The sequence below is a fragment of the Vitis riparia genome, chromosome 13 (genome assembly GCF_004353265.1).
Source record: "Vitis riparia cultivar Riparia Gloire de Montpellier isolate 1030 chromosome 13, EGFV_Vit.rip_1.0, whole genome shotgun sequence".
Classification (NCBI taxonomy): domain Eukaryota; kingdom Viridiplantae; phylum Streptophyta; class Magnoliopsida; order Vitales; family Vitaceae; genus Vitis; species Vitis riparia.
In genome coordinates, this window is record NC_048443.1 from 21,056,250 (window position 1) to 21,080,212 (window position 23,963).

The 23,963-nt window shown below is 31.4% G+C and overlaps 2 protein-coding genes across 2 annotated transcripts; both read left to right on the plus strand.

Annotated features, from left to right (window-relative positions):
• The first annotated feature begins 214 nt into the window (after positions 1–214).
• On the plus strand, positions 215–4,497 carry LOC117929370 (annexin D4-like). Its single transcript, XM_034849664.1, has 4 exons — positions 215–426; positions 2,351–2,578; positions 3,954–4,022; positions 4,178–4,497. Exons 1-4 carry the CDS (start codon positions 229–231, stop codon positions 4,385–4,387), a joined length of 705 nt encoding a protein of 234 aa, XP_034705555.1. The 5' UTR covers positions 215–228; the 3' UTR covers positions 4,388–4,497.
• Positions 4,498–13,826: 9,329 nt separating this feature from the next.
• Positions 13,827–15,575, plus strand: LOC117929371 (flavin-containing monooxygenase FMO GS-OX-like 2). The gene is made up of 5 exons (XM_034849665.1): positions 13,827–13,943; positions 14,083–14,221; positions 14,545–14,718; positions 14,953–15,114; positions 15,404–15,575. Exons 2-4 carry the CDS (start codon positions 14,210–14,212, stop codon positions 15,076–15,078), a joined length of 312 nt encoding a protein of 103 aa, XP_034705556.1. The 5' UTR covers positions 13,827–13,943; positions 14,083–14,209; the 3' UTR covers positions 15,079–15,114; positions 15,404–15,575.
• Positions 15,576–23,963: the final 8,388 nt, after the last annotated feature.

The following is a 23,963-nucleotide window of genomic DNA, read 5'->3' on the forward strand; positions in this document are numbered from 1 at the left end:
GGAATTTCTGCGTTTTCAGGTATCTATATGTCCAATATTAAATTAGGTATTTATCTAAAACATAAAATTAAAGATATTTAAAAAAAAATTCTCAGGAGAAAACAAAAATTACAAGTGAATTACAAAAGACAGGGAGACAAATGATGACTTAAATATTGGTTTTTGCAATAATATGATTAGTTTTTTTTTTAACATTTTTGTGGTCAAGATGTTGTGGTGCAATGGACCATGCATCCTTGGGAAAGAGATGCTCGCATGGCAAGGAAGGCTTTGGACGGACACCCTCAAGCATATGGCTTACTCATTGAACTTGCATGCACCAGATCATCAGACGAGCTCTTGGGAGCTAGGAAAGCATACCAGTCCCTCTACGGTGAATCCATCGAGGAAGACGTTGCTTCCCGAGTTGAAGGCATCGAACGCCAGGTTAGTACTACTTTTAGTAACGTTTTTTCTGTTTTGCATCAAACTATATTTCAAGTGTATCGACATTATTTTGAGTTGTTTTATTTGAAAATAAAAATTGACTTAGATTAGTGAGATATTATGCAATTTTTAATCAAGTAAATAGAATTTCTATCTTATTAATTTATTGAAGCATTTTGACTAATTATTTCTTAAAAAGATGGCATTCGTCTTTCTTTCTAACATATATTTTCTCCATAAATGATGGTTGGGCTTAAGGATATGCAATTGCAAATGATCTTTTGAGCCAACTCTTCTACAATTGGAGTTTCGAACTTTTTTTTTGTCCCCATTAGTTGAACTCCTAGAAAGTCCTATAATTGTGTCTTTTCTCAATAATGGAGTTTTATATGGTGTAGTGTTGGTTAGGATACTATGAGAGGTAATATATATAGTCATGTTAATGAACCAATCAAGAATTACTATGGTCATAATTATGTAAGATGATCATATTTAGAAAGCAATTTAGTCATATTTGAAAGGTAATTTAAGAGTCCGATTGATAGTATTTCTAGAAAGCACTTTTAGTATAAAAAAGAAAAAAGAAATTTGTTTTTGAAGAAAAGTCAACTATTTGGAAAAATGTAGAAAACACTTCAAAAAATTTATAAAAAAATCATTTATCAAGTGTTTCTCCCAAAAAAATACTTAAGGGACTTTTCAATACAACAAGCGAGTTTTCATATTTTTAGAAGTGTTTCCTAAATTTTACCAAACATCTAATTTTTTTCAAAAACACTTTTTAGGCTAAAAACACTTAAAGAAGAAACACTGTCAAATACACTCTCAAAGAGCATTTGGCAACTTAAAGTATTTTTAATGGAAGTGTTTTCTTTATAAATATTTTACAAAAATCATTTATGAAGTGTTTCTCCAAAAAATACTTTAAGTGACTTTTCAATACTACAAGTGATTTTTCATATTTTTAGAAGTGTTTCCTAAATTTTACTAAACATCTAATTTTTTTCAAAAACACTTTTTAAGTTAAAAGCGCTTTCTAGAACTATTGTCAAACATACTTTTAAAGTGCGTTGATAGTAATTTTAGAAAATGTTTCTAGTCTTTCTAACACTTGAATGATATAAATTTTTAAGCGTTAAAAATCTTAGAAACACTTCCTAAAATCATTGTCAAACGGGCTCTTAGTTTAATTATCTATCAATATCATCAAATATCAACTCAATAGTTGAGATTTCATTTTTGTTTGGTCCAACACTTCAAAAACTCCATCCAATAATCTGTACAACCCCTAAGCCCAACCATAACAAATTGGACTTCAAGCTTTATCATATTTTAGATCCAATTTGAAGTTCATTTATGAGCCAAAAAGCATAAGGTGGTGTTTGTTTTTTTACTTAATTTTAAATAGAAATTAAAACTAAATAGTGCTTAATATTATTAAGTATTAGGTTGTTTGTTTTTGTAATATTTTATTTCTATTAAGCATTAAAAAGTAAAGAAAAACAACATGGTACTTTATCCATTTAGAAAAAGTCAAATATTTTGATTTTTTCTATTCAACCAAATATTTTAGTTTTTTCTATTCAACCAAAAATTTATAATAAGTCATGAAAAGTAGAAAAACAAACTTAAAGTCCAAAAGCAAATTGCTTTCAATAAAAAGCTAAAAAGACAAACACCCTCAAAGTCTTGTTCTTGACTGAACCTAGCCCATTGTATGTCGCAATTTGAAACTTGAAAGCCCATTTTGCCCACCAACCAAACATAGTTCTTTCCCTTCCACATCTTTGATTTTGGAGAGCTTTAATAAAACACATTCTCTCTAATGATAACTAAAAACTCAGAACCACATAAAGAAACCATGCAACAAATATTATTATCAACATGAAATAATGTAATGAAAAATTGCTTTTTGTATCAACAGCTTTTGGTAGCACTTGTAAGTACGTACAGATATGAAGGATCACGAATTAATGATGTGGTGGTTAGAGCAGAGGCTATGAAACTTGGTATGATCATTAATAGACATTTTGATAAGAAGAAGCTATTCAAAGATGAAGAAACTGTAAGGATTCTAGCAACAAGAAGCAAGCCTCATCTCAAGACCGTCTTCAAATGTTACAAGGAAACTTTTAACAAGAACATTGAAGAGGTATAACATAATCATGATATTATATTTGATAATTCTTAGGGCCTGTTTGAAACATTAGAATATGAAATAGGAATAGGAATAGGAATAGGAATTGGAAATCTATTCTATTTTCCAATCATTATTATATTTGAATTATTTCAAAAATGGAAATGAGAAGTAAAAAAAAAAAAAGCGTTTCCATACATTTATATGAAAAAACCACCAAATGGGAACTCAAGTTTATTAAATACAAATTTCAAGTAGTTATCTAAAAATAATTAGCATTTCATGCACTTTTTGCTCAAATTACAATTTTGTTCATTCGAATACTATATTTTAATGACATAGTTACTACATTTGACTGGATGAGTGCATAAAACTTGAATTATTTTTTCAAAGTTCCTATTTTGTAATTATTTTTACGCAAGTATATGAAAACACATTTTTTCCTTATTTTTACATGAGTGAATGTGTGAAAACACAAATTTTCTTAAATATATACATATATTATTATAAAAAAATGATTTTTTTTTTTTACATAATACATGTCATCCAACATTCCTATCATATTTTAATTCCTACATATCAAAGGCACTTTTTATTCTTTACTTAAACATTAATAAATGAATAAAGTGAAAAAGGAAAAAGAAAATGAAGGTTAATTAGTATTTAACTTAAAAGTTAGTATTTGTTATCCTTCTTTGTTCTTTTATGTTCTTTTTTTCTCTTTCTTTGTTCATTTTTCCTCTTTCTTGTGTTTCCTTGTCTTCCCTTTTCCTCTACTATTATCACTTTTTCACTTCAAAATAGTTAAAAAAGAATTATGTAATATTTGAAACACTAGAATAGAAAATGGGTATAGGAATAAAAAGAATCTATTCCATTTCCTATTTATTTCTAAGTCCAAATTACTTATTAAATATAAGAATGAAATTAAAATTTCAATCTTGTGGATACAAAATTCTTTTTTTTTGTTTTTTGGATTTTAATTTTTTCTCTTTTACGTGATTTTATGATTTATCTTTATTTTTATTTTATTTTCACATACCAAATACATTCTAAGAAGTAATTAAATTGAAATATATACTTTGCTAATAGTTTAACATGTAAAATTATGAACATACAAATTATAAGGAAAAACATATTGTTTTGAATCATGGAATATTATTTGTGTGGTCCACTCATGTGCCATTTTTTTACTCTATTTTTATTCTTATTCGTTATATTGTTTTTAAACTCCAGACTTTTTTTTTTTATAAATTCTTTAAAAAAAAAAACAATTCTCATTCCTGTGTTACTTTGAACAATTCTTTTCATTTTAATATTTATTAGAACTCATTTTTCCTTGAATTAGCTTTCAAAAATATTCATTTTAATATAATTCCTCATTGTTTAGGATCTTGATGAGACAAGTTTGAAGGACACAATTTATTGCTTGTATGCTCCTTCGATGTATTTCAGTAAGGTGAGATAAATTCACTATAACACATTAAAAAAGTGATATATATATATATATATATATATATATATATATATATATATATATATATATATATATATATATATATATATATATATTTGTTGAAGCATTTCTTGGACTATTTTTTTTTTTAATCTTAGATTTTAGATTCGGCAATGAAAGCTAACGCAAATGAGGATGAAAAAGAAGCCCTAACTCGAGTTATTGTAACCCGAGCCAATGTTGATATAAAGGACATTGCTGAGAAATATAATAAGCAATATGGAACTCCTCTGACCAAGAAGATTGAAGATGTAGCTCTTGGAAATTATAAAGATTTCTTGGTCACATTGGTCCAAAGAGCTGGTTAATGGAAGTGATTAAAAATGCTTGTCTTGATGAACTTGTTCTTTTTCTTTGAATCAAACTCTACTTATGCTTTATTTTCCTATGTTTGTGAGAGCAATGTGTAATAATAAGTGTGGTGTTACTATGAAGTAAAACTTTAATAAATCATTAATTCTAGTATGATTGAGTTCCAAAGCATGTCTTTTAATTGATTAAGGATAGTGTGTGACAATATCATTATATTATAAAGCATGGTTATATATTAATATTCTATTTGGATTAAGGATAGTGTGTGACAGTATCATTTAATTTCAAAAAAACCTATCTTCATAGCATAATGGCCTTTGGGGCATTAGGTTAATTGGTCGACTTTTTCTAGGAACCAAATCATAAACTTTTAACCCTACTTTAAGTTTAGGTTGTACATTAATCAATCTAATTGAGTGATATCTCAAATCAACTCAAGCTCTAAAGTTGATGTCAATCCAACTAATCTAGCCTTAGTTACTTCAATTCATACATTAACAAGCATGCGAAAAAAAATAAAAAGAAAACCTATTTATACCATCCTTGTAATGCTTGAAGTGTCTTGACCAAGAGAGACATTATTCCTCTTATAGAATAGCTCTTTGATGACCTTCTAGTCCTTCTCAAGTCTCATAGCAATCACACAAAGTATATCTTGATCAAATTTGCTTTTTTTGTTGTGAAATATGTAAATAACATAATTTGATTGGGTTCTTGAAATCATTAGTTTCTACTAGTACTAGCTATCGAAACTTCACATTTGCAAAGTATTTTTTAGGGTTTTTTTATGCAACAAAAGGTTTCATGCAATGAAGGCATCAAGTGCCTCTAGATTGGAAGTTCCTCAAGTTTCCATGAAAATAGATAGACTCAAATATGAATTGCATGCATTTTTTTTACTCATTAACAATATGTAGAAAGGACTAGTTGGAATGTTGCACACAAGTACTACTTTTGTAAATCTAATTAAAGATTTACTAATGCTTCCTTGAAGTTGATTCAATGCAAAAACCCGACTAGAAATTCAAACTCAACTACCAAAAAAATTGTGCTTCAGTTAAAGAAGATGAAGTGATTGCTATCATTTGTACCTTGGTAATGGAAATGTTATGTTCATCTTTGTAGAGGTTAAAAGTTGTGATAAGCGATGTGCTGCTTCTTATACTCATCAATATCTGAATTATTTCTTCATGATAGCATAAACTATCCATGGAGAGCATTGTGAGGAATATAAAGGCTTTGTTGGGAATTGTGGTTTCCGTTCGTTAGAATAAAAAAAAACACTTAAAAGACATATGGAGAGCACATTGTTCTCACTTGTTCTTATTTGATGGTTTTGCAAAAACCTAAAAACAATAAGGGAAACTTTATGATAAAGTAATACAAGTATTTATGTTTTTATGAGTGTTTAGCTAGATTAGTAATTCTAGACAAATTTTCTAAGTATTTAACTCAGTTTTTCCAAATCCTTCCTCAGACTACTAGCTTAATGAAGATCAAGATATTGAATTTACTAAGGGACCAAGGTATATAGTTGAGGTTGTAGATGGATGAGATGGAATCAACCAAAGTTTTTCAAAGTGTTTCTGCTAGAACTATTTGTTTCTAAAAAGAGTTGAGGAAGCCAGGACAACTATTTTTGTCTAGGTGTTTAAATGTCATGTGCTAAGATCGATCCAGGTTTTGGTCAAATCGATTCAAGTTTTTTTTTCTTAACCATTGGATCAAGGGCTTCTTTCCATTTAAAACCTAAAATTGCTTCCTATTTTGGGGAATAGATACCTGCAACCATTCTCCTTCTCTCTCGAGCTCTCTCTATCCTTATCTAGTTAAGGGTGTTTGGTTGTCAAGAAAATTCCCTTTTTCATCTTGATTTCCAAACTATATTCCAATAGATTTCCTTAAAAAAAAATGGGTTGATTCTTCTATTCCATTCATCTTTCAATTTCCTATCTATTTAGGTTTTGAGTGAAAACTCATTTTCTTCTTGATTGAACTTCAAGAAGAGATCAAGATCAAACTTGGTGAGGACTCCAAGTATATTATGGAAGATGAAGGCATGCAGCTAAAGTGAGAAGGTGTTGGTTATGTAGTCTGTGAAGGATTAGCAGGCTTAAGTTAAGTAAAACCTTGTACAAATTGGTTGTTCGTCATAGAGGAATTCTTTATCGTTGGTAGGTTCATAGTTTTGATCTCTAAGGAGATTTTTCATGTAAAATTTGGTGTCATTATCTCTCTTACTTTCATTCTACTCTTTGATTTATTTCTAGTGTTAGATATTATTTGTTACTTGAGCATGTATGTTGAAATGATAAAATATGAGCTAAAATTGGTGTGATTACCTTTTGGATATTCTTAAATAATTTTTTTGTTCATATTGTTAATGATATCAAAGGGTAATTCAAAATGTATTAGGGAAATAATTATTCTTATGAATTAATGTAATTGGGGAGTGTTGAAGCATTTGCACGTGACTTGCATCTATAAATTATTAGGAGAGTATTGTTGCATTCATGCTTGCTTGTGATTTTTATCCTTTGTTGAATGGTTGTGGGAAGAAAGGAAGGACCTTTTGAATTTGTATAAAATAACCTATTCACCCAACCCACCCACTTCCCACATCCCACCTCTCAGCCCCAAAGTGTAGTTATTTGTTGGGATAGTTTTTAGTTTAGCAAAAAAGTTGTGGAATAGGAGAAATGGGCAAATAGATATTGAAAAAATTTAACTAGCGCTAATGAAATAAGACAATATTTTTCTTTGAGCATTCTATGCTCTCCTTCTTCTAACTCATTTTCTATAAAATATTACAAGTATTTCTTCCATCCAATAAAAGAAAGGAGAAAAGTAAACACATGTTTCCTTTTTTTCTTTGATTTATTAGTATCACTAATGACCTTTCTCTTGATAATTCATCATTAAATAATTGTATGTGGACATAATAATATTTTAAGTTAAATTTTTACAGTATTGTATAGAAGATAAGGTTTTAGAAAAATAAATATGAAAGGGTGTTACCCTGTTTTAAAATATCATAAGTGATTTTTATGATTATTTGAAGATTTAAGAGTACTATAAGTAGACTTTTGTTAAAATAAATAAATAAATAAATCTTATCCACACTCTTTACCATGTTGAGAAAAAATTTTTGCAACCAAGGATGACAATAAAATGAGTTTGGGATAGGTCACTTCTGTCTTGACTATAGGTCAATTATTTACACTTATTCTTATAACCATCCAAAAATAAATAAATAAAAACACTTTAAATAGGGTGCCAGCAGACTTCTTTTTGAGTACCAAGAGGCTTCGTCAAGGAGACCTCTTATCTCCTTACCTCTTTGTTATGGGAATGGAAGTGTTGGGTGCTCTCATTAGGAGGGCTATTGAAGGGAGTTTCCTTTCAAGGTGCAGAATCCAGGAAAGAAGAAGGTCGGATTTGAATATTTCCCACCTTTTTTTTTGCTGATGATACAATTTTTTTCTGTGAGGCAAAGAAAAAACACCTAACTCACTTGAGCTAGACCTTACTTTAGTTTGAAGCCGCGTCAGGATTAAGGATCAATTTGGCCAAAAGTGAAATCTTCCCAGTTGGTGAGGTGGAAGAGGTTAATGTGATGGCAGTGGAGTTAGCGTACAACGTAGGTTCTTTGCCTTCTTCTTATTTGGGACTGCCTTTAGGGGCTCCTAACAAGGCTCTCTCTGTGTGGGATGGGGTGAAAGGGAGAGTGAAGAGGAGACTTACGCTTTGGAAACGTCAATATATTTCCAAAGGTGGGAGAATCACTCTCATAAAGAGTACAATGACTAGTATGCCCATTTATCAAATGCCTTTCTTTCGAATGCCCAAGGTAGTAGCAAGAAAGTTAGAAAAATTACAAAGAGTCTTTCTTTGGGGAAGGGGAAACTTGGAGAAGAAAACCCACTTAGTTAATTGGGAGGTGCTTTGTGGGGATAAGGAAAAATGTGGGCTAGGCTTAAGGAAGCTAGCTCTCTTGAATAAGGCCTTGCTTGGCAAATGGATATGGAGATTTGCTTGTGACAAGGAAAATCTTTGGAAGGAGGTGATTTCTGTGAAATATGGGCAAGAGGGCCTTGGTTGGAAGACAAATAAGGCTAATGGGGCATTTGGAGTAGGGGTTTGGAAGGAGATTTTGAAAGAAATAGATTGGTGCTGGGAAAATATAGTGTTCACAGTTGGAAATGGCAATAAAATTAGATTCTGGACTGACCATTGGTGCAGCCATACAACGCCGTCCCAAAGTTTCCCACAATTATTTGCCATGGCTGCACATAGGAACGCCACAGTGGAGGAAGTTTGGGACCAGAATTTTGGTTAGGGAGGTTGGAATCTAAGGTTCTTTAGAGCTTTTAATGATTGGGAATTGGATTTGGTAGGAAATTTGCTCCATGTCCTAAGGGGCTACAGGCTAACTTTGGAGGATGACTCAGTCTCTTGGAAGGGTTGCAGAAACGGGTATTTTGGAGTTAAGGAAGCCTATAGTTTACTAGTTAACCCCAATGACACCGTCTTCCCGAAGAATTGCATATAGGTGGATAGAGTTCCTACCAAAGTCATTTTTTTTTTGCTTGGGAGGCTATGTGAGGGAAAGTGCTTACATTAGATAAGCTCCAAAAAAGAGGGTGGAAGCTCCCTAATCGTTGCTTTTTGTGTGGTTGTGAAGAAGAAACTGTAAATCATATTCTTATACACTGTATAGTGGTTAGAGTTCTTTGGGAAATCGTCTTAGGTTTGTTTGGTGTTTAATGGGTCTTTCCAAAAACTGTAAAGGAGGTCTTAATTAGCTAAAGGGGCTCTTTTGTGGAAAAAAAAGGAAAAAGATTTGGAAATCCATCTCATTGTGCATTTTTTGGACGGTTTGGAAGGAGAGGAATAAGCTAGCCTTTGGGGGGGGTTCTTTAGCAATTCAGAAACTCAAAAATTCTTTTGTCTATAATTTATGGAGTTGGGCTAGATTGTACATTGGAGAGGAGTCGCTTTCTTTTATAGACTTCTTAGAGTGGTTAGCATCCACTTAAGGGTTGGTGAGCCTTTTGGTTTTTTTTTTTCTTTTCTTGTTTTTGAGGTTTTAGCTACCTTGTATACTCTTTGTATGCTTTGTGGTTGTTTGCCTTTTGTTAATATATTCCTTGCTTATTTATCAAAAAAAAAAAAAAAAAAACCACCACACCAAGTGGAATTTGTACCCTCATCAACTTAGCTGCGTATATTTTTGTACTACATTTTCACACTGTCACAAGGTTGTATCTCTCTCCCACCTAGCTTCACTTTCAAGAGTCCCTTTCAATGGACTGGGTAAACAATCCTTCTTTTCTTTTTTACTTAGCCCCATATTTCTATGATCCAAGTTCTTATAAGCTTTTGACTTAAACTACTTTTGGATAATCAGAGGTGCACGATTTTTGTATATCTTAGTGGGATATTGATTGTTAAGAAATGGCTTAAAGAAAGTAGTATGAAAAGAATGATGAATTTTTAGTCTATTTGAAGGTTTAACCTATTTGTAATTGCACCAATCTTTTTCATTACTTCAAAGACACCATCACACTTAGGATGAAACCCCCTCTATACTTTTTGACTATTGATGTCCTTTCAAACTTGTGGCCGACTTGAAACTTTATGGGCTTCCTCCCTTTATCATCATACCTTTTCATTCATTAATTTGTTGTCTTTTTCCAAACTTTTTTTTTTGCCTTTTCATGCATTTCTTAACAAGATTTCAAGAATCTAAAGGCTATAGGACTTATGTTATGCCCAACTTACATCCCAACAATGCATCCAAAGGCATGTGAAGTTGTAGCCTTATTGCCACCTCGAATGGGCACAATCCTATAGAAGAACTCTTGTGTAGATTATAACAACATTGAGCCACTTCTACAAATTCCAAACAATTATGCTGCTTAGAAATCATACAGTGCCTCAAATACTTTCATAGAATTTGCATCCATCTTTTTAGTTTGATTATCTATTTGAGGGTGATTTTAGTTAAAATTTTTGGTTTTAATCCCAACATCTTAAAGAAATCAACCTAAAACCTACTCATGAAGTGAGAATCTTTGTCACTCATTATATCCTTTGGTAACCCAAAGTGTTTAAAAACATAGCTAAAAAAACAAACATGTAGCTTTTTCAACAGGGTATGCATGTCATAGAGTTAGCACACAAGCATTACTACATAAAGAAGAGAGAATGACTCTCGTCATCAAGGTAAGACTGTTAGAAAAGTTTTTCAAGTTCTAATGATGTTGATATTGATGATGATGATGATGATAGAAGGAGCAACAATAATGGTAATAGACTATCAATAATGAAGATGGTGAGGGTAGTGGGGGAGGTGGTGATTATATTAGTTAAGCAAATCCAAGCATGTCATAGGCATAATTATCAAGGTATTGATGAGCATATCTAGATTTTAGGTGTAGGATTATGACAATATTTTAGAGGAGTAGATGATAAATCACATCATAGCTTTAGAGTTCAACATTATAGTTTTTGTACTGCTTCTTGTAGAAACTACTTTGATCTATTTCTAAGGATGCATCTTGAGGAGTGTTTTGATACTAAAACATGAACTAATGACTATTATGCATATGATCAATCATGTTTTAGTAGCAACATTGGGTATCGAGGTTTTGGGTACTATCACCTTAGGTTCTGATTACCGATTATCAAGCTAGTAATCTCAACCAACCTATTTGAACTATGGGCAACTCTTGCAACTATATCCTCATCGTGGGAACTACCACCTTATTTATATACTTGTCGTAAGACTAATGATGATGATTTTGAGCCCCACGCCATGCAATGTAGAATTGATATTGAATTGTATGTCTTTTTAGTAAAATATTATTATATTTAAAATAAAATAATTTTCAATTATTAACATGTGCACATATTTTTATAACTATTTAAACAATGTTAAAAGCGATACAAGTTTTTTTATTAATTTTTTAACTTATTTAATCATACCAATTGTTTAAATAATTTTCATAACTTTTTTTAACTTTTTAGTTAACTTATTTTCCTTATGGCTTGATACTAAGTTAGGATGTTGAGACTAATATACCTCGAGACCTCTTGAGTCAATGACCTAAACTACGATTTTGAACTAGGTTGGGGTGACATACCCATTGCTATCCATGTTCTATCATCATAGTTTTAGAGAGTCACCTCTCCCACCCTAAAGAGTTTTTAAAGCATCATTTTGATAAAAATAAATAAAAAAATAAAAAATAAAAAATAAAAATCTGAATCAAGTGAAATCTTACACTTGAATTTTTGCCAAGTTGAGCCACCCACATAATGCTTTACATGTCAACCAAAGGTGTTGCCACTCCCAAGTCACCACCAAGCCAATGCCTAGCACATTGACATGCTACTCAACTTCTTAAGCATCATAATTTTCACTTTTCTTAAACATACATGTCACCTCGCAAGCCATAGGCACTCATGGGTCTAAGTTGTTATCACAAGAGGCCTTGGTCTTGCAACAATGAGGTCAAGGTGTTGAAACTTGTCCCTAAGTTTAAAGGTCATGGAACAAAGACATGCTTGCTAGAGTTGTGGAGTATTGTATATGGGCGGGCTCTAGGAGCATTTATTTAGGGTTATGCTGTTCTTGTGTTTTTAGGGTTCTCAGAAGATAACACATTTCCTTTTTAACATCTGTAATGGCCCTTCAACTTCTCTAGGGAAGCAGGTTAGTTTATGAATTGAAATTTCAATATGAATCTTAACTATATGCCAAAAGTTTGATGACTAACAGGTGGCCTCAAATTATGTACTCTTTAATCTTGGGATTCTAAACTACCACTTTGCTCCATGGCCAATGCCCAAAGCAGTTTACTATGTATTAATTGTTGTGCTAGCAAAAGCTTTAATGCAAATATCTTAGTTCAAGAACACAAAGATAAAACAATCACACACATGGTAGACGAGGTTTTAACGTGGTTCAACTAACTATGCCTACATCCACAAATGAGAGAGAATCGTTTCACTATACAATAGAAAACATTACATAAGATAAAACCAGATATAATTATTGGGTTCTTGAAACATCCCATGTTTCCTCACTCCTTGTATCCATACCTTGAACCACGAGTCCTCTTGCTCCATAAGGTATCTCCCATTTTTCCTTATATCTCTATCCACCTAGTATAGTTTTTACAAGCTCATCTCCATCTCATGATTTTTTCCTCTCATGACCTAGAATATTTATAGAGATATTTCCAACAACTTTCCTTATTCTAGAAGGAAGTCTAATATTACAATAGTATTCAACTTAGGAAATATTCTATACAATATTCTTAATAAAAAGGAATCTTTACTAACTAGGAATTTAGGACACTTTCTAACATTAGTTAGTACTCTTTTTGGGGATTTAAGTGAGTCTCTTGCTTTGCATTTCTAATTTGTTTAATTATATTCTATTGTTTCTTTTATTAAATTGGATTAAATCACTCTTATGTTTGATAGTTCAACATGAATATTTATTGGATTTACTATACCTAATAGGTTGTGGTTTTAATCGGATTGGGACCTAGCGCTTTTGATATCTCTAGAGAGGTTGCAATAGTAGCCAAGGAAGTTCACATCACAACAAGAGCCCCTAATGTGACAGTTGGAGAATTAGACAACCATGAAAACATATGGCTACATAAAATGGTAGCCTTCCTTTTGTTTTTTTTTTTTTTTTTTTTTCGTATCTCAAAGTATTTCTCATATTTATTTACAAACATGAGAGTGTTTGGTAAATTTAATACTTATTATTTAATGACTTAAGTTGACTTTAAGTTAAATTATTCTTAATTTGTCTTAAAACTTATTATTTGTTTTTTTTTACTTTAATAATTAAGGTTGTTTGATAAAGTTAACTTAAAATTTATTTTAAATCATTGAATTAAAGTATTTACTTTTATTAATTTTAACTAATATTTATCTTCATTGATTTTAACTAATATTTATTTTTATTAATCTTAGGTAATAATTTTTTTTGTTAAACATCTATATTTAAAGTATTGTAAATATATAAAATAACTACAAAATATTTATTATAAAAAATAAGTTATGGATGTGGAGCTATAGTTATAAAATATACTATTACTAGATGTAGGCAAATGAAGTAAAAAGATTTGAAATTAAGAGTAAGCTAACTATTTTGATTTAATATTTAAAGTTGATCTTAACTTTAAGTTGGTTTATTAAGTTATTTTATCAAATATGTTTAATCTATTTAATGATTTAAATTAAATTATTAAGTCATATTAAGTTATTAAGTTGATTTACTCAACATCCTCTAGATCAAGACTTGAGAGGGTGCTTTCCAAGAGTACTTGGTTTGTATTTCAATCAAAACTGTCATATTCAAGGTTTTATTTTTTGGTTGAATAGTAAGCTTACCAAAGTGTTTCAAGGTGTGAGGTACGTATTCTCAATCCTATATTTACAGATAGAATTTGTTTATGAAGATGGTAAGGTTGTCTTTCAAGATGGATCCTCAGTTCATGCAGATACCATTTTTTATTGTACTGGGTACGAATCAAATGGTTCACTTTTCATTTATTTTTCCTTAGTAGCCCTGCAAATTTTATCTTCCATTCCTACCTTCATTGCTCCTGCTGGTTCAGCATATTCGTTTTGTCATTCAAGTTCTGAATTATATCTTTTGCAGATACAAATACCATTTTCCATTTATTGAAACAAATGGAATTGTAACCATTGATGACGATAACCGTGTTGGGCCACTGTATAAACATGTCTTCCCTCCGCACTTAGCTCCTTGGCTCTCTTTCATTGGAATGCCTAAGCAGGTCTGTTGTTTCAACCGCATATTCCCACAAAGTGGTGTGTTAAATTTGAAAAGGAAAACAGTTTTGTTCATTTTAGAGAATCCATGGAATACCCACTAAGCATTATATATGAACTATCAATTTTCTGGCCTAAGAAAACCTAATGGATCTTGCTATAAAATTCATTTAGGTGATTAAAATACGCCCCTTTCCTTGATTCTGTTTTCTGTATGCTAGTGCACATTTGATTGATTCTTTAGTCTGTGATAGATTAAATTTCTGTTTATAAACCAGACTACTTTAGATTTGGGCAATTGACAATGGAAGTTGGTTTTTACAATCAGGATACACCATTTCTGACAACCGAGTTACAATCCAAGTGGTTGGCTCATGTTTTATCTGGTAAGGTGTTGCTGCCAACAGAAGAGGAGATGATGTCTGATGTCGAAAATTACTATCATCATATGGAGGAAACTGGAGTGCCCAAGAGCTTCACCCATGTCCTTCCCCCCAATGAGGTGCTCCATCTATTTTCTTATCTTTCAAATTTAATCTTCTTAACTCAACATTGGATGAAGCCATTTCTTTTCTGATGTAGAAAATCTAACTGGGTTTTACATCCGATATCAAATATTTGAAGCTCCTTAGATAATCTATATGGTAATAAGGCTATCGACTTCTGGTGAAAACATGTTCATTTGTTTCCATTATCATGTAGATAACCCCCTTTTCTTTAGATGGTTTGATGTCAGATTGAGTACAGGAATTGGCTACTGGCTCAGGTGGAAATGCCACCATTGAAGGAGTGGAGAGGAAGAATGTACAGGGAGTGTGTCAAGTTTGCAAAAGCCAAGCCAGATGGGTACAGGGATCAATGAGATGATGATTATTGGGATGCAGTCATCGCATCACAGGTTAATTCCACACTCCCAAAAACTTGATATCTCAGTTCTGCACTAATGTGTTCTCTCTCTCTCTCTCTCTCTCTCTCTCTCTCTCTCTCTTTTCCTTGAATCAGCCTGCCTTATTGCATTTCTTTTACCTAGATTCAGGTTGGCATGATATGAAGTACTACTGGCATAGAATTTCTTAATCCATTTAAATTCAAGAAAAGAAAATTCAATGAACATTACTTCCCTAAGAACAGTTTTTAGTTGCTAATGAAATTCTAGGTGCTAAAAAATTTTAACTGCCTTTTGACAGGAAGTAAACCATCTGGCAAATGGAGAAGATGTTGGGGTTGCTGAAGATGTAGCCTAGTTATCAGTTGTATCGACAAAATAAGTAGAAATCTTTGTACTTTACATGCATCTTGTTAATTCAAGATTTCAAATTTTAAGCATTTATTGTCTTAGCAAAATTATAGTTGGCATTTGACAGCTGATATGGACTATTGTCCGTATAGAACTAGAAGTGTATAAATTTGAGGCAATTTTCCTGTTCTACAAAATGAAAACTTGGTGCCAATAAGACATTAACTACAAGTCTCTTCAACTTAGATGTATTTTTCTACTTAATTATGCACAATTGATCATGTTGTGAAAAACCATAACAAAGAATAATAATAGCTAGGGAAAAGAAAATAAAGAATGAAAATAGAAAATACATAACAATTTACGTGATATGGTCTAAAGACTACATTCATGGGCAAAGATGAAGTGTTGCGGCTCAAGTTCTTCTTTGTGGCTCAAGTTGATGGCAAGAACTTGTTGATGTAGTAAACCAGTCTCTATGCATCTTTTTGGTCATTGTGGACTAAGGCGATGCTCATTGTCACTACAAAAGTTGCTAGATGTAGCAACAAATGTCACTTATCTTTACTTTAGTCAAAATATAAGTAGGGATGAGTGGTACCTTTTAAGCTTCACAAAGTATATACACAATGATTAGTCTAGTCATGGTTATATACGTTTTTCTAATAAGGAAAGGATTAGATGATATTGATTGATTAACTTGATGATGAATTGTCCTAGGGTGTTGAGTTGCTTCACCAAACGTTGTACCTCCTTAAGTTCCTCAATTGACATTTCAAGTATCGCTTAAATTTTCTTAGGGTTAGCATAAATTCCATGCTGCATGACGAAGAGCCCTATAAATGCTTGGGACATTACCCCAAAGGTGCATTTACTAGGGCTCAATGTCATGTGATGTTTTCTTAGAATTCCAAAGACATGCTCCAAATGGTTACAATGGTTACAATGGTTAGTCTGCTCAATGTTTTCACCATGAATCATCTACATATATCTCTGTAGTGTCACCAATTTGTACCTTAAAAACTCTTTCTACGATCCATTGATGGGTGGTATTAGGGTTATTTGTTTATTTTTTATCTCGAATGACATAGTTTTGTAACAATTAAACACTTTTCTCTTATGAGCAATATCTTTGCTTAGTTAAGATCATACATGGGTATTTGGTTATACTTGATCTATATATGCCTCTACGAAGGTAAATAAGCTGTGACCTACGTACCATGATGTTAACCAAATGGTTTATATTTGGGGAGTGTGTAACTATCCTTTAAGTTTGCACGTTTTAAATTAGTATAAACCACATATACCCTCCATGCCCCACAATTTTTTTTTTTGGAATAACAATCGTATTGGCTAGCCAATCATAGTATCGTACTTCTTCAATAAACCAACCTTAATGAGTTAGGATCTTCCTTGACTATGGCAAATTGCTTTTGAAGAGTGAATAATCAAACTTTCTATTTAATTGACTTGTTACACATTTCCATTTCTAGGTTTTGCCATATTAGTTGTAGATTTATCCCAATCGTGTTCACTATTCTAGGGAAAGACATCCCTATGTTCCTACAAAAAGTTTTTTGAACATTTCTTTTTTGTAGGCTTTCAACTAGCTTCCTATCATTATCAATGTTTCTCTCCCAAGGCGATGAGCATAAATTCTTCCATCATTAGCTATTCCTAGGTTTGGTGTTCCTTTTTCCATTGACTTTAGAGTCACTTGGTAATTATTATTTAGGGAGTGGGAATAGAAGTAGCTCTAGATACCTCGCTCATGCTAATCTTTTCATTGCCCACATGGCCATGGAATAACAAACTCGAGATGATGACTAATCATCCTAAATTATGTAATCCCTTCAAATTAAGAATTTTGATGTTATGGTCATAAGATGAAAGCGTAGCTTCTACTTCATGGATTTAAGGGTGCCTTATCATGGGAAGCATGATCTCGCCAAGGGGTTTATAGAGGATGTCATCAACTTAGGAATGACAAAGGCACAGGTTCAAGACAAGTTATGTCCCTCCCCTCAATTGCCAAAAAATAAATAATAATAATAATAATAATAATAATGTTAGTGGATGGGTCAAGACAAATAACAACATTTCCCATTCTTGTCTAGTCTTGCTTTGTTTAACAATTTTTTTTGTTTCTATCTTTTAAAGTTTTTATTATATTAAAATATAAATAGAACTTATAAATAAATAAATATTATATATTATTATTATTATTTATTTTCATGAAAAGTATTATTCTTATTATATGTATTAAAAATGAATTAATAAAATTTTTTTTATTTAATTCTATTTATAATTTGGGTGGATAGAGTGAGGTAGGGTAAGATAATACTGGAATCTACCCAAATCTAATTCAAGTTTTTTTTTAAAAAAAAATCTCAAACTTGTCCCTAATCTATTTGTATTTTTTCTAAACTCAACCTATTAAGGGTAGGAAAGGAATTAGTATACAAGAAAAAAAAAAAAATCCTATTATCATTGGTACATCAAGACTCACAAGTTAAACAAGGTAGCCTGTAACATGTTTGTTAGTAGTTCTGTGTTCAAAGGTTGACAAGTATAAGAGGTCAACTATAGTATTAAAGTTGAACAAGATCCTCCTAACCTTGAAATTAAATACTTTAAGGTTTTGTTTGGTTCTCAAAAGTATTAAGGAAAGAAAAAAATAAGTAAAGAAAAATCATTTTTTCATGTTTGGTTATACTATGAAAAATACAAAAGAAAATAAAATATAATTAAAATTAATTCAAAACTAATATACTTTTGAATTATTTAATCTTTATATTGAAGAGTTAAAATAAGTAAAATGAATTTGAAATAGCAAATATATATAATTTTTTGACTTTAAATCTAATTTTTATTTATTATTTATTTTCTTTTTTTTCCTCTCTATTTTCTTTCCCTTACATTTTCCTTCAAATTTTTCGAGAACCCAACATAGCCTAAGAGTGATGAGTAGGGGATCATAGTGTGGCATCTTGGTATGGTGGAACTTTTCGTATATGATGAACATGAAATATCCTATCTTATGAACCCTCAAATACTAGTTGCAAGGTTCTTCCAATGTTATTTACACACTATAACTCTCTTCTCTAGCAAAGGTGACAACCACTCTTTTTTGTCATTTTCTTCTCCTAGTGGAGTAGTTTTTTTAGGTCCCATTTAAAGGCCCTATGGTGAATGAGGCTACTTCTATGGTTGGTTGTTGTGATTATCTTACCTTAAGTTCCTCTTCCAACATAGGGTACTCATGGGCTCTAAATAGTTATGACCCCTTTAGAAACCCATCCTTGAATGTCATTACCACTATTTGAGTAGTTCATCCTTGTACTTGTGACAACTCAATATTAAACCATATTAAGGTATGCACAAATAAATTCCCCAATTTTGTCTATAAATAAAAATTTTCACCTTTGATGGGGGTTTACATATGCTTCTCCACTACAACTGCTAGCAAGTGAAGGGATCTTCTTAGTTTGTACCTTAGGATTAGTAGAGGACACTTGGCACAAACTTGAAGACCATATTTCATTTGCTTGTGATGAAAGCAAATAGAAGGATATAGAGAATGTGAGTAGCTGACGTTTTGAAATCTAGAGGATAAAAAATGGTGCAATTTGAGTTTGGAGCGTGTGTTTTCTTAGAAATAAAATTGTTGTTCTAGTAAAAGCTTTAATGTAAACAATATTAGTTAAAAAATACAAAGATAAAACAATCCACATAAAGTCACATGAGGCTTTAATATGGTTTGATCAAATATGCTTACATCAATGGATGAGAGAGAATCATTCTAACATACTATAGAGAATATTACAAAAGACAAAAACCAAATTCAACTATTAGGTTCCCAAAATATCATATATTTCCCTAATCCTTGTATCTACACCCTGAACCATGAGCTTCTTTGCTCCAATAGGTGTCTTCCATTCTTCCTCACATATCCATGCACCACATATAACTTTCATAAGCCCATCTCCACCTCATAGCTTTTTCCATCATAACCAAGCGTATTCATATAGATGTTCCTAATAACTTTCCTTATTCTATAAGGAAATCTAATATTACAATGACATATAAATATAAGAAATATTCTATACAATGTTTTTGACAAAAATGAATCAATACTAATTAGGAATTTAAGACACTTTCCAACAATTTCCACATTTGATCAAATTTTATTAAGTCAATCATTCATCTCTTCATGGTGCATTCTTTTTGTATCACATCTCAATAAGGGAACAATTGACTTCACCTTCAACTAAAATTCCTTTTGTCATCATCTTGTGTGCTCTATTTTTTTTATTTTTTTAAATTTTTAAGAAATCTTTAACCTAGGCTTTAATACCAATTTGTTATGTCAACAAAAGTGTTAATGTAAACAATATTAGTTCAATAACATAAAAGTAAAATATTTCATGTAAAGGTACAAGGGGTTTTAGTGCGGCTTGCTTCATTGGGTGTCTCCTATTCTTTTTCACATCTCTATACACCATGTATTGCCTTCACAAACCCACCTCCATCTTATAACCTTTTACCTTACTATCAAGTATATTTATAGAGATATTCCTAATAACTTTTATTATTTTATAAAAAAATCTAATATTATAATGACAAGTGAATATGTGAGAAATATTCTATATAATATTATTTACAAAAATGAATCTATATTAATTAGGAATTCAAAACACTTTCCAACAAAAACCAATGTTGTTGCCCATGCAAGCAAATTTGCATGGAGGAGGGGACTTTTCAACTAGATCTCTTTAGTGGGGGAGGAGTGTTTTGGATCATTTTTCCTTCTTTTGGCTTGAGGTTTTTTCTCTGCTTCATATTCTTTTCTCTTGAGTTGGAGAGTTAAGTTTTGGAGGAGAGGTCCAAGAATGGAGTTCAAAGTTTTGGAGTTATATCTATACTTGGGGAGCTAGTGGTTCAATACTAGTTGCTAAACTGATTCAACATCATTTTTTTTTCCTTATATTTTCATGTTTATATCATTCTTTGTATATTTTCTATAAATTAAAGTTATAGTGTATAGATTTGTGTTTGTATTAAGATAAATGTGATTTGTATAGTTGAATTGTCTAGATGGAAAACTAGTGATGAACCTTTGTTTAAGTACATGGTTTTAAATAATATAATTGGCTAGGAGGACTTGAATCTAAGGAGGTGGTAGCCATAGAATGAATTTTCACACTTAAATCATCTCAAAATTTTAAACAAATTGAAATCATTTTCAAGGAAAATAAGAAAATTGTTTGAGTTTGAGGATGTTAAGATAGAACGCTTAAAAGCATGACATGATGTCATAATAATTGGATTTATTATTCAATAGTAATTTCTAGTTTCCCTATACTATCTATCCTAATTATGCACTATACTCTATAGACATTGAGGCCTGTCATCTTTTGTACTGTACATTACTTGAGTGCATTAGGAGTTATATAAAATAAACATTCGTCCAAACAACATACCCATCAAGATGAAGTACCATTAGAACAAAATGCATGCTATAAACTAAACAACCATAAATAAAAAGAACAATCGACATAAATTACCTATCAAGAATAATGAATTTTGTAACATGAAATATTCATTCAAAATAGAGTAAATCTAACAAGTATGCAAAAGTATGAAAGACAAGCAATGCCAACATTCAAGAGGCAACCCATGCCAACATTCAAGAAAACATCTAAACAAGAACAAATTCAAAAAAAAAACCATTGTCACATCATCAAATAGAACATTGTTTATAGAGAGATTATTAGTCTATTTAGTTTATAGACTTGTCCACCACCCGTGTAAAAGGATCCACTGGACTCAAACACACATGAGTAAAAAATCAAAGGATGAAGACTCAAGTTTTTAATACCATAAGAAGGGTAAAATGACCCTTATTATTAAGTACATGAGCTAAAAAGATTGTCTACCTAAGAACACGGAAGTATAATGGGTGGGGTTTAGAAGGAGTCAAGTTAACCATTTCTCTTCCACATTTGAAAAAAAAAACATAGACTATAATTCTTGTACCACTTAATATCATTGTGCTGATAACCCTACTAGGGAGCAAATGACTCTACCAAAATAAAATAGATATAGATAAAACATTTTTCTCACCCAAAAACTCCTTGATGGAGCTTACACATGAGAAAAAATGGGCCAGTGAAGTAGATGATTTAGGAATCTATCTACTGTAGACAAGTTTGTCCAAAAGTCAACACAAATTAGCTCTTGTATAAAGGTGTATACGAACTAAAGCTCATAATGAATTCAGTCATGTCTCATGTACTAGTCAACATGATCTAGGTGAACATAAGAATCAAGCTATGGCCGAATTCTCACCATCATGAACTTATTAGAAGACAAAAATCGTTGCTAAGATTCTTCTTTAAACAGTTAGACTAATAAAATAAAGACACGTGTAAAGGAATGAAACATAAAAATGGAATAAGAGAGAGAAAAAGGAATCATAAAATTATGATCACAATAAGCACAACACTTGACATTAAAGAAGACCCTTCAAATTCCATCTTTGACCTTGCAATCCCAACCTCTAGCTACAATCCAAGGCAAGGTTAAGTCCACCATCAAAGTGAACCCGATCAAGGTATGGAGTAAAAAAAATGGAGTCTGGGTCATAATCTATGTAAGGGAAAAAAGAATTTGGATATATTATACTCTTCATATGCAAGTTGGGGGATTATTTTTCTGTTGAACACTTGGCATGAAAACTTATCTTTGGATCCCTTAATAATTCTTTTTGTTTCAATCACATAATGTTGCATCATTTTTCTTGGATAAATAAGATATATTTGCACTCTTGGATATACTACTGGCTTCTACTTTCAAAATTTTCTAAAGAGCAATGAATTTCTTTTTATTTACTTTTTTAAAAAGAAAAATCCTGAGATATAATACAAAATCTAAGACTATTAGGGGTGTGATGGTTGGTTGGGTAATGGTTGGTATGCTGATAGGTGACGAGCTTCCCTCATGACTCTCAATTATATATGTGATTTCAAGTAATGATTGTTTCCATATTGATTTAGGGAAGGGTTGTGTTTACAGGCTGCTATATGGGAAATATATGGTTTTGGAAACCCAAATAACTGAAATATGATATTTGTCTGGTGATGAGAAAAATATCATGTGTTTCATGCACTATATACTATTTATATTTGTATTTTCAAAATTACCCCTCCATACCTCCCTTTCAGCAACCATCACCAGTCAAGCCCATTGTCACACGCAACATGTTTCGCATTGCCCCTTGTTTCTTTCCTTCTTTAACCCACCCCACCTCATTTGTTTTTATTTTTTTCTATTTTTTAGTTAAAAATAAAATAAAAAATAATTGTCTTAAAATAAAAAAATTGGAAGAAAAAATGAAAAGAGAAAAAAAAAATTCTAAGAAATAAACTAAAAAGATAAAAAAAAATTCTAAGAAAGAATCTGACACTAGGATTTATATATTATTGTTTTTATAATTTAATTTTAATAAATATAGATATAAATATCTATGGAAAAAATAAATTATTTTTAATTATTTTATTTTTAAATTTCATTTAATTGGTTGTTAAAAATAAATAAAAAATTATAAATCGAGATGCAATAAGTGTATCATCATTTATTTTATATCATTGAATATATTTGAATTAAATATATTATAATTTTAATATTAAATATATCTTCAAGTTGGAAATATTATTACCATATGTTATAATATTATTGTCGAATAATATATTATTATAAATGTATAACTATTTATATGTATTTGCTCTAACAATGACATTTCTTTTTTTGTTATCTTAAAAAAAGACGTTTCAACTTGAATTGTACCAAAATGTAAAAGAATAAAAAACCAATAGGCCAAAAATGTATAGACGCATTGCATATTGGCCAAGATTCATAGATAGTCAAGTTCCAAACTGATTTATATCACAATCAACGTAACAAAAACTACCTAATGGCATTTTACAAAGGTTAAAAAAATGGCCATAAGGCATATATAGTCAAAAGAAAAACAGGTAAGCCAACCAAGCCTAACACTTTGGACCGAAAAATTCAACCACTATGCTAAATTTGAATAGGTTTTACAGGTAGGAGCAAGAATGACCTACCTTCATGTCCCCATCATTCACCCTTTTATGGCATAAAACACAATACCAATGCCTAACTATTATATATCTATCAATTTCCATATTGTATGGGTATGGGTATGGTGATGTGAGGATGATGAACTCCATCGTCCCCTCAACTGATCATTTGATGCTAGTGGGATCAACATCTGTAAGTGTGTCTGCTTGTAGGTCCTGATCAGCGTGAAGGACTTGAAAAAAGGTGTCCAATGGAGGTAATGAAGGAGTAGGGGGTTCCAAACCATCAATGACATATGTTCAGGTAGACACAAGCAATTTACGGGAGGTTGTTCAACGCCTGACGGGCCCTTCACACACCAATAATGATCAAGGCGGGGGCGTACAAATTATTATTTTGATGAG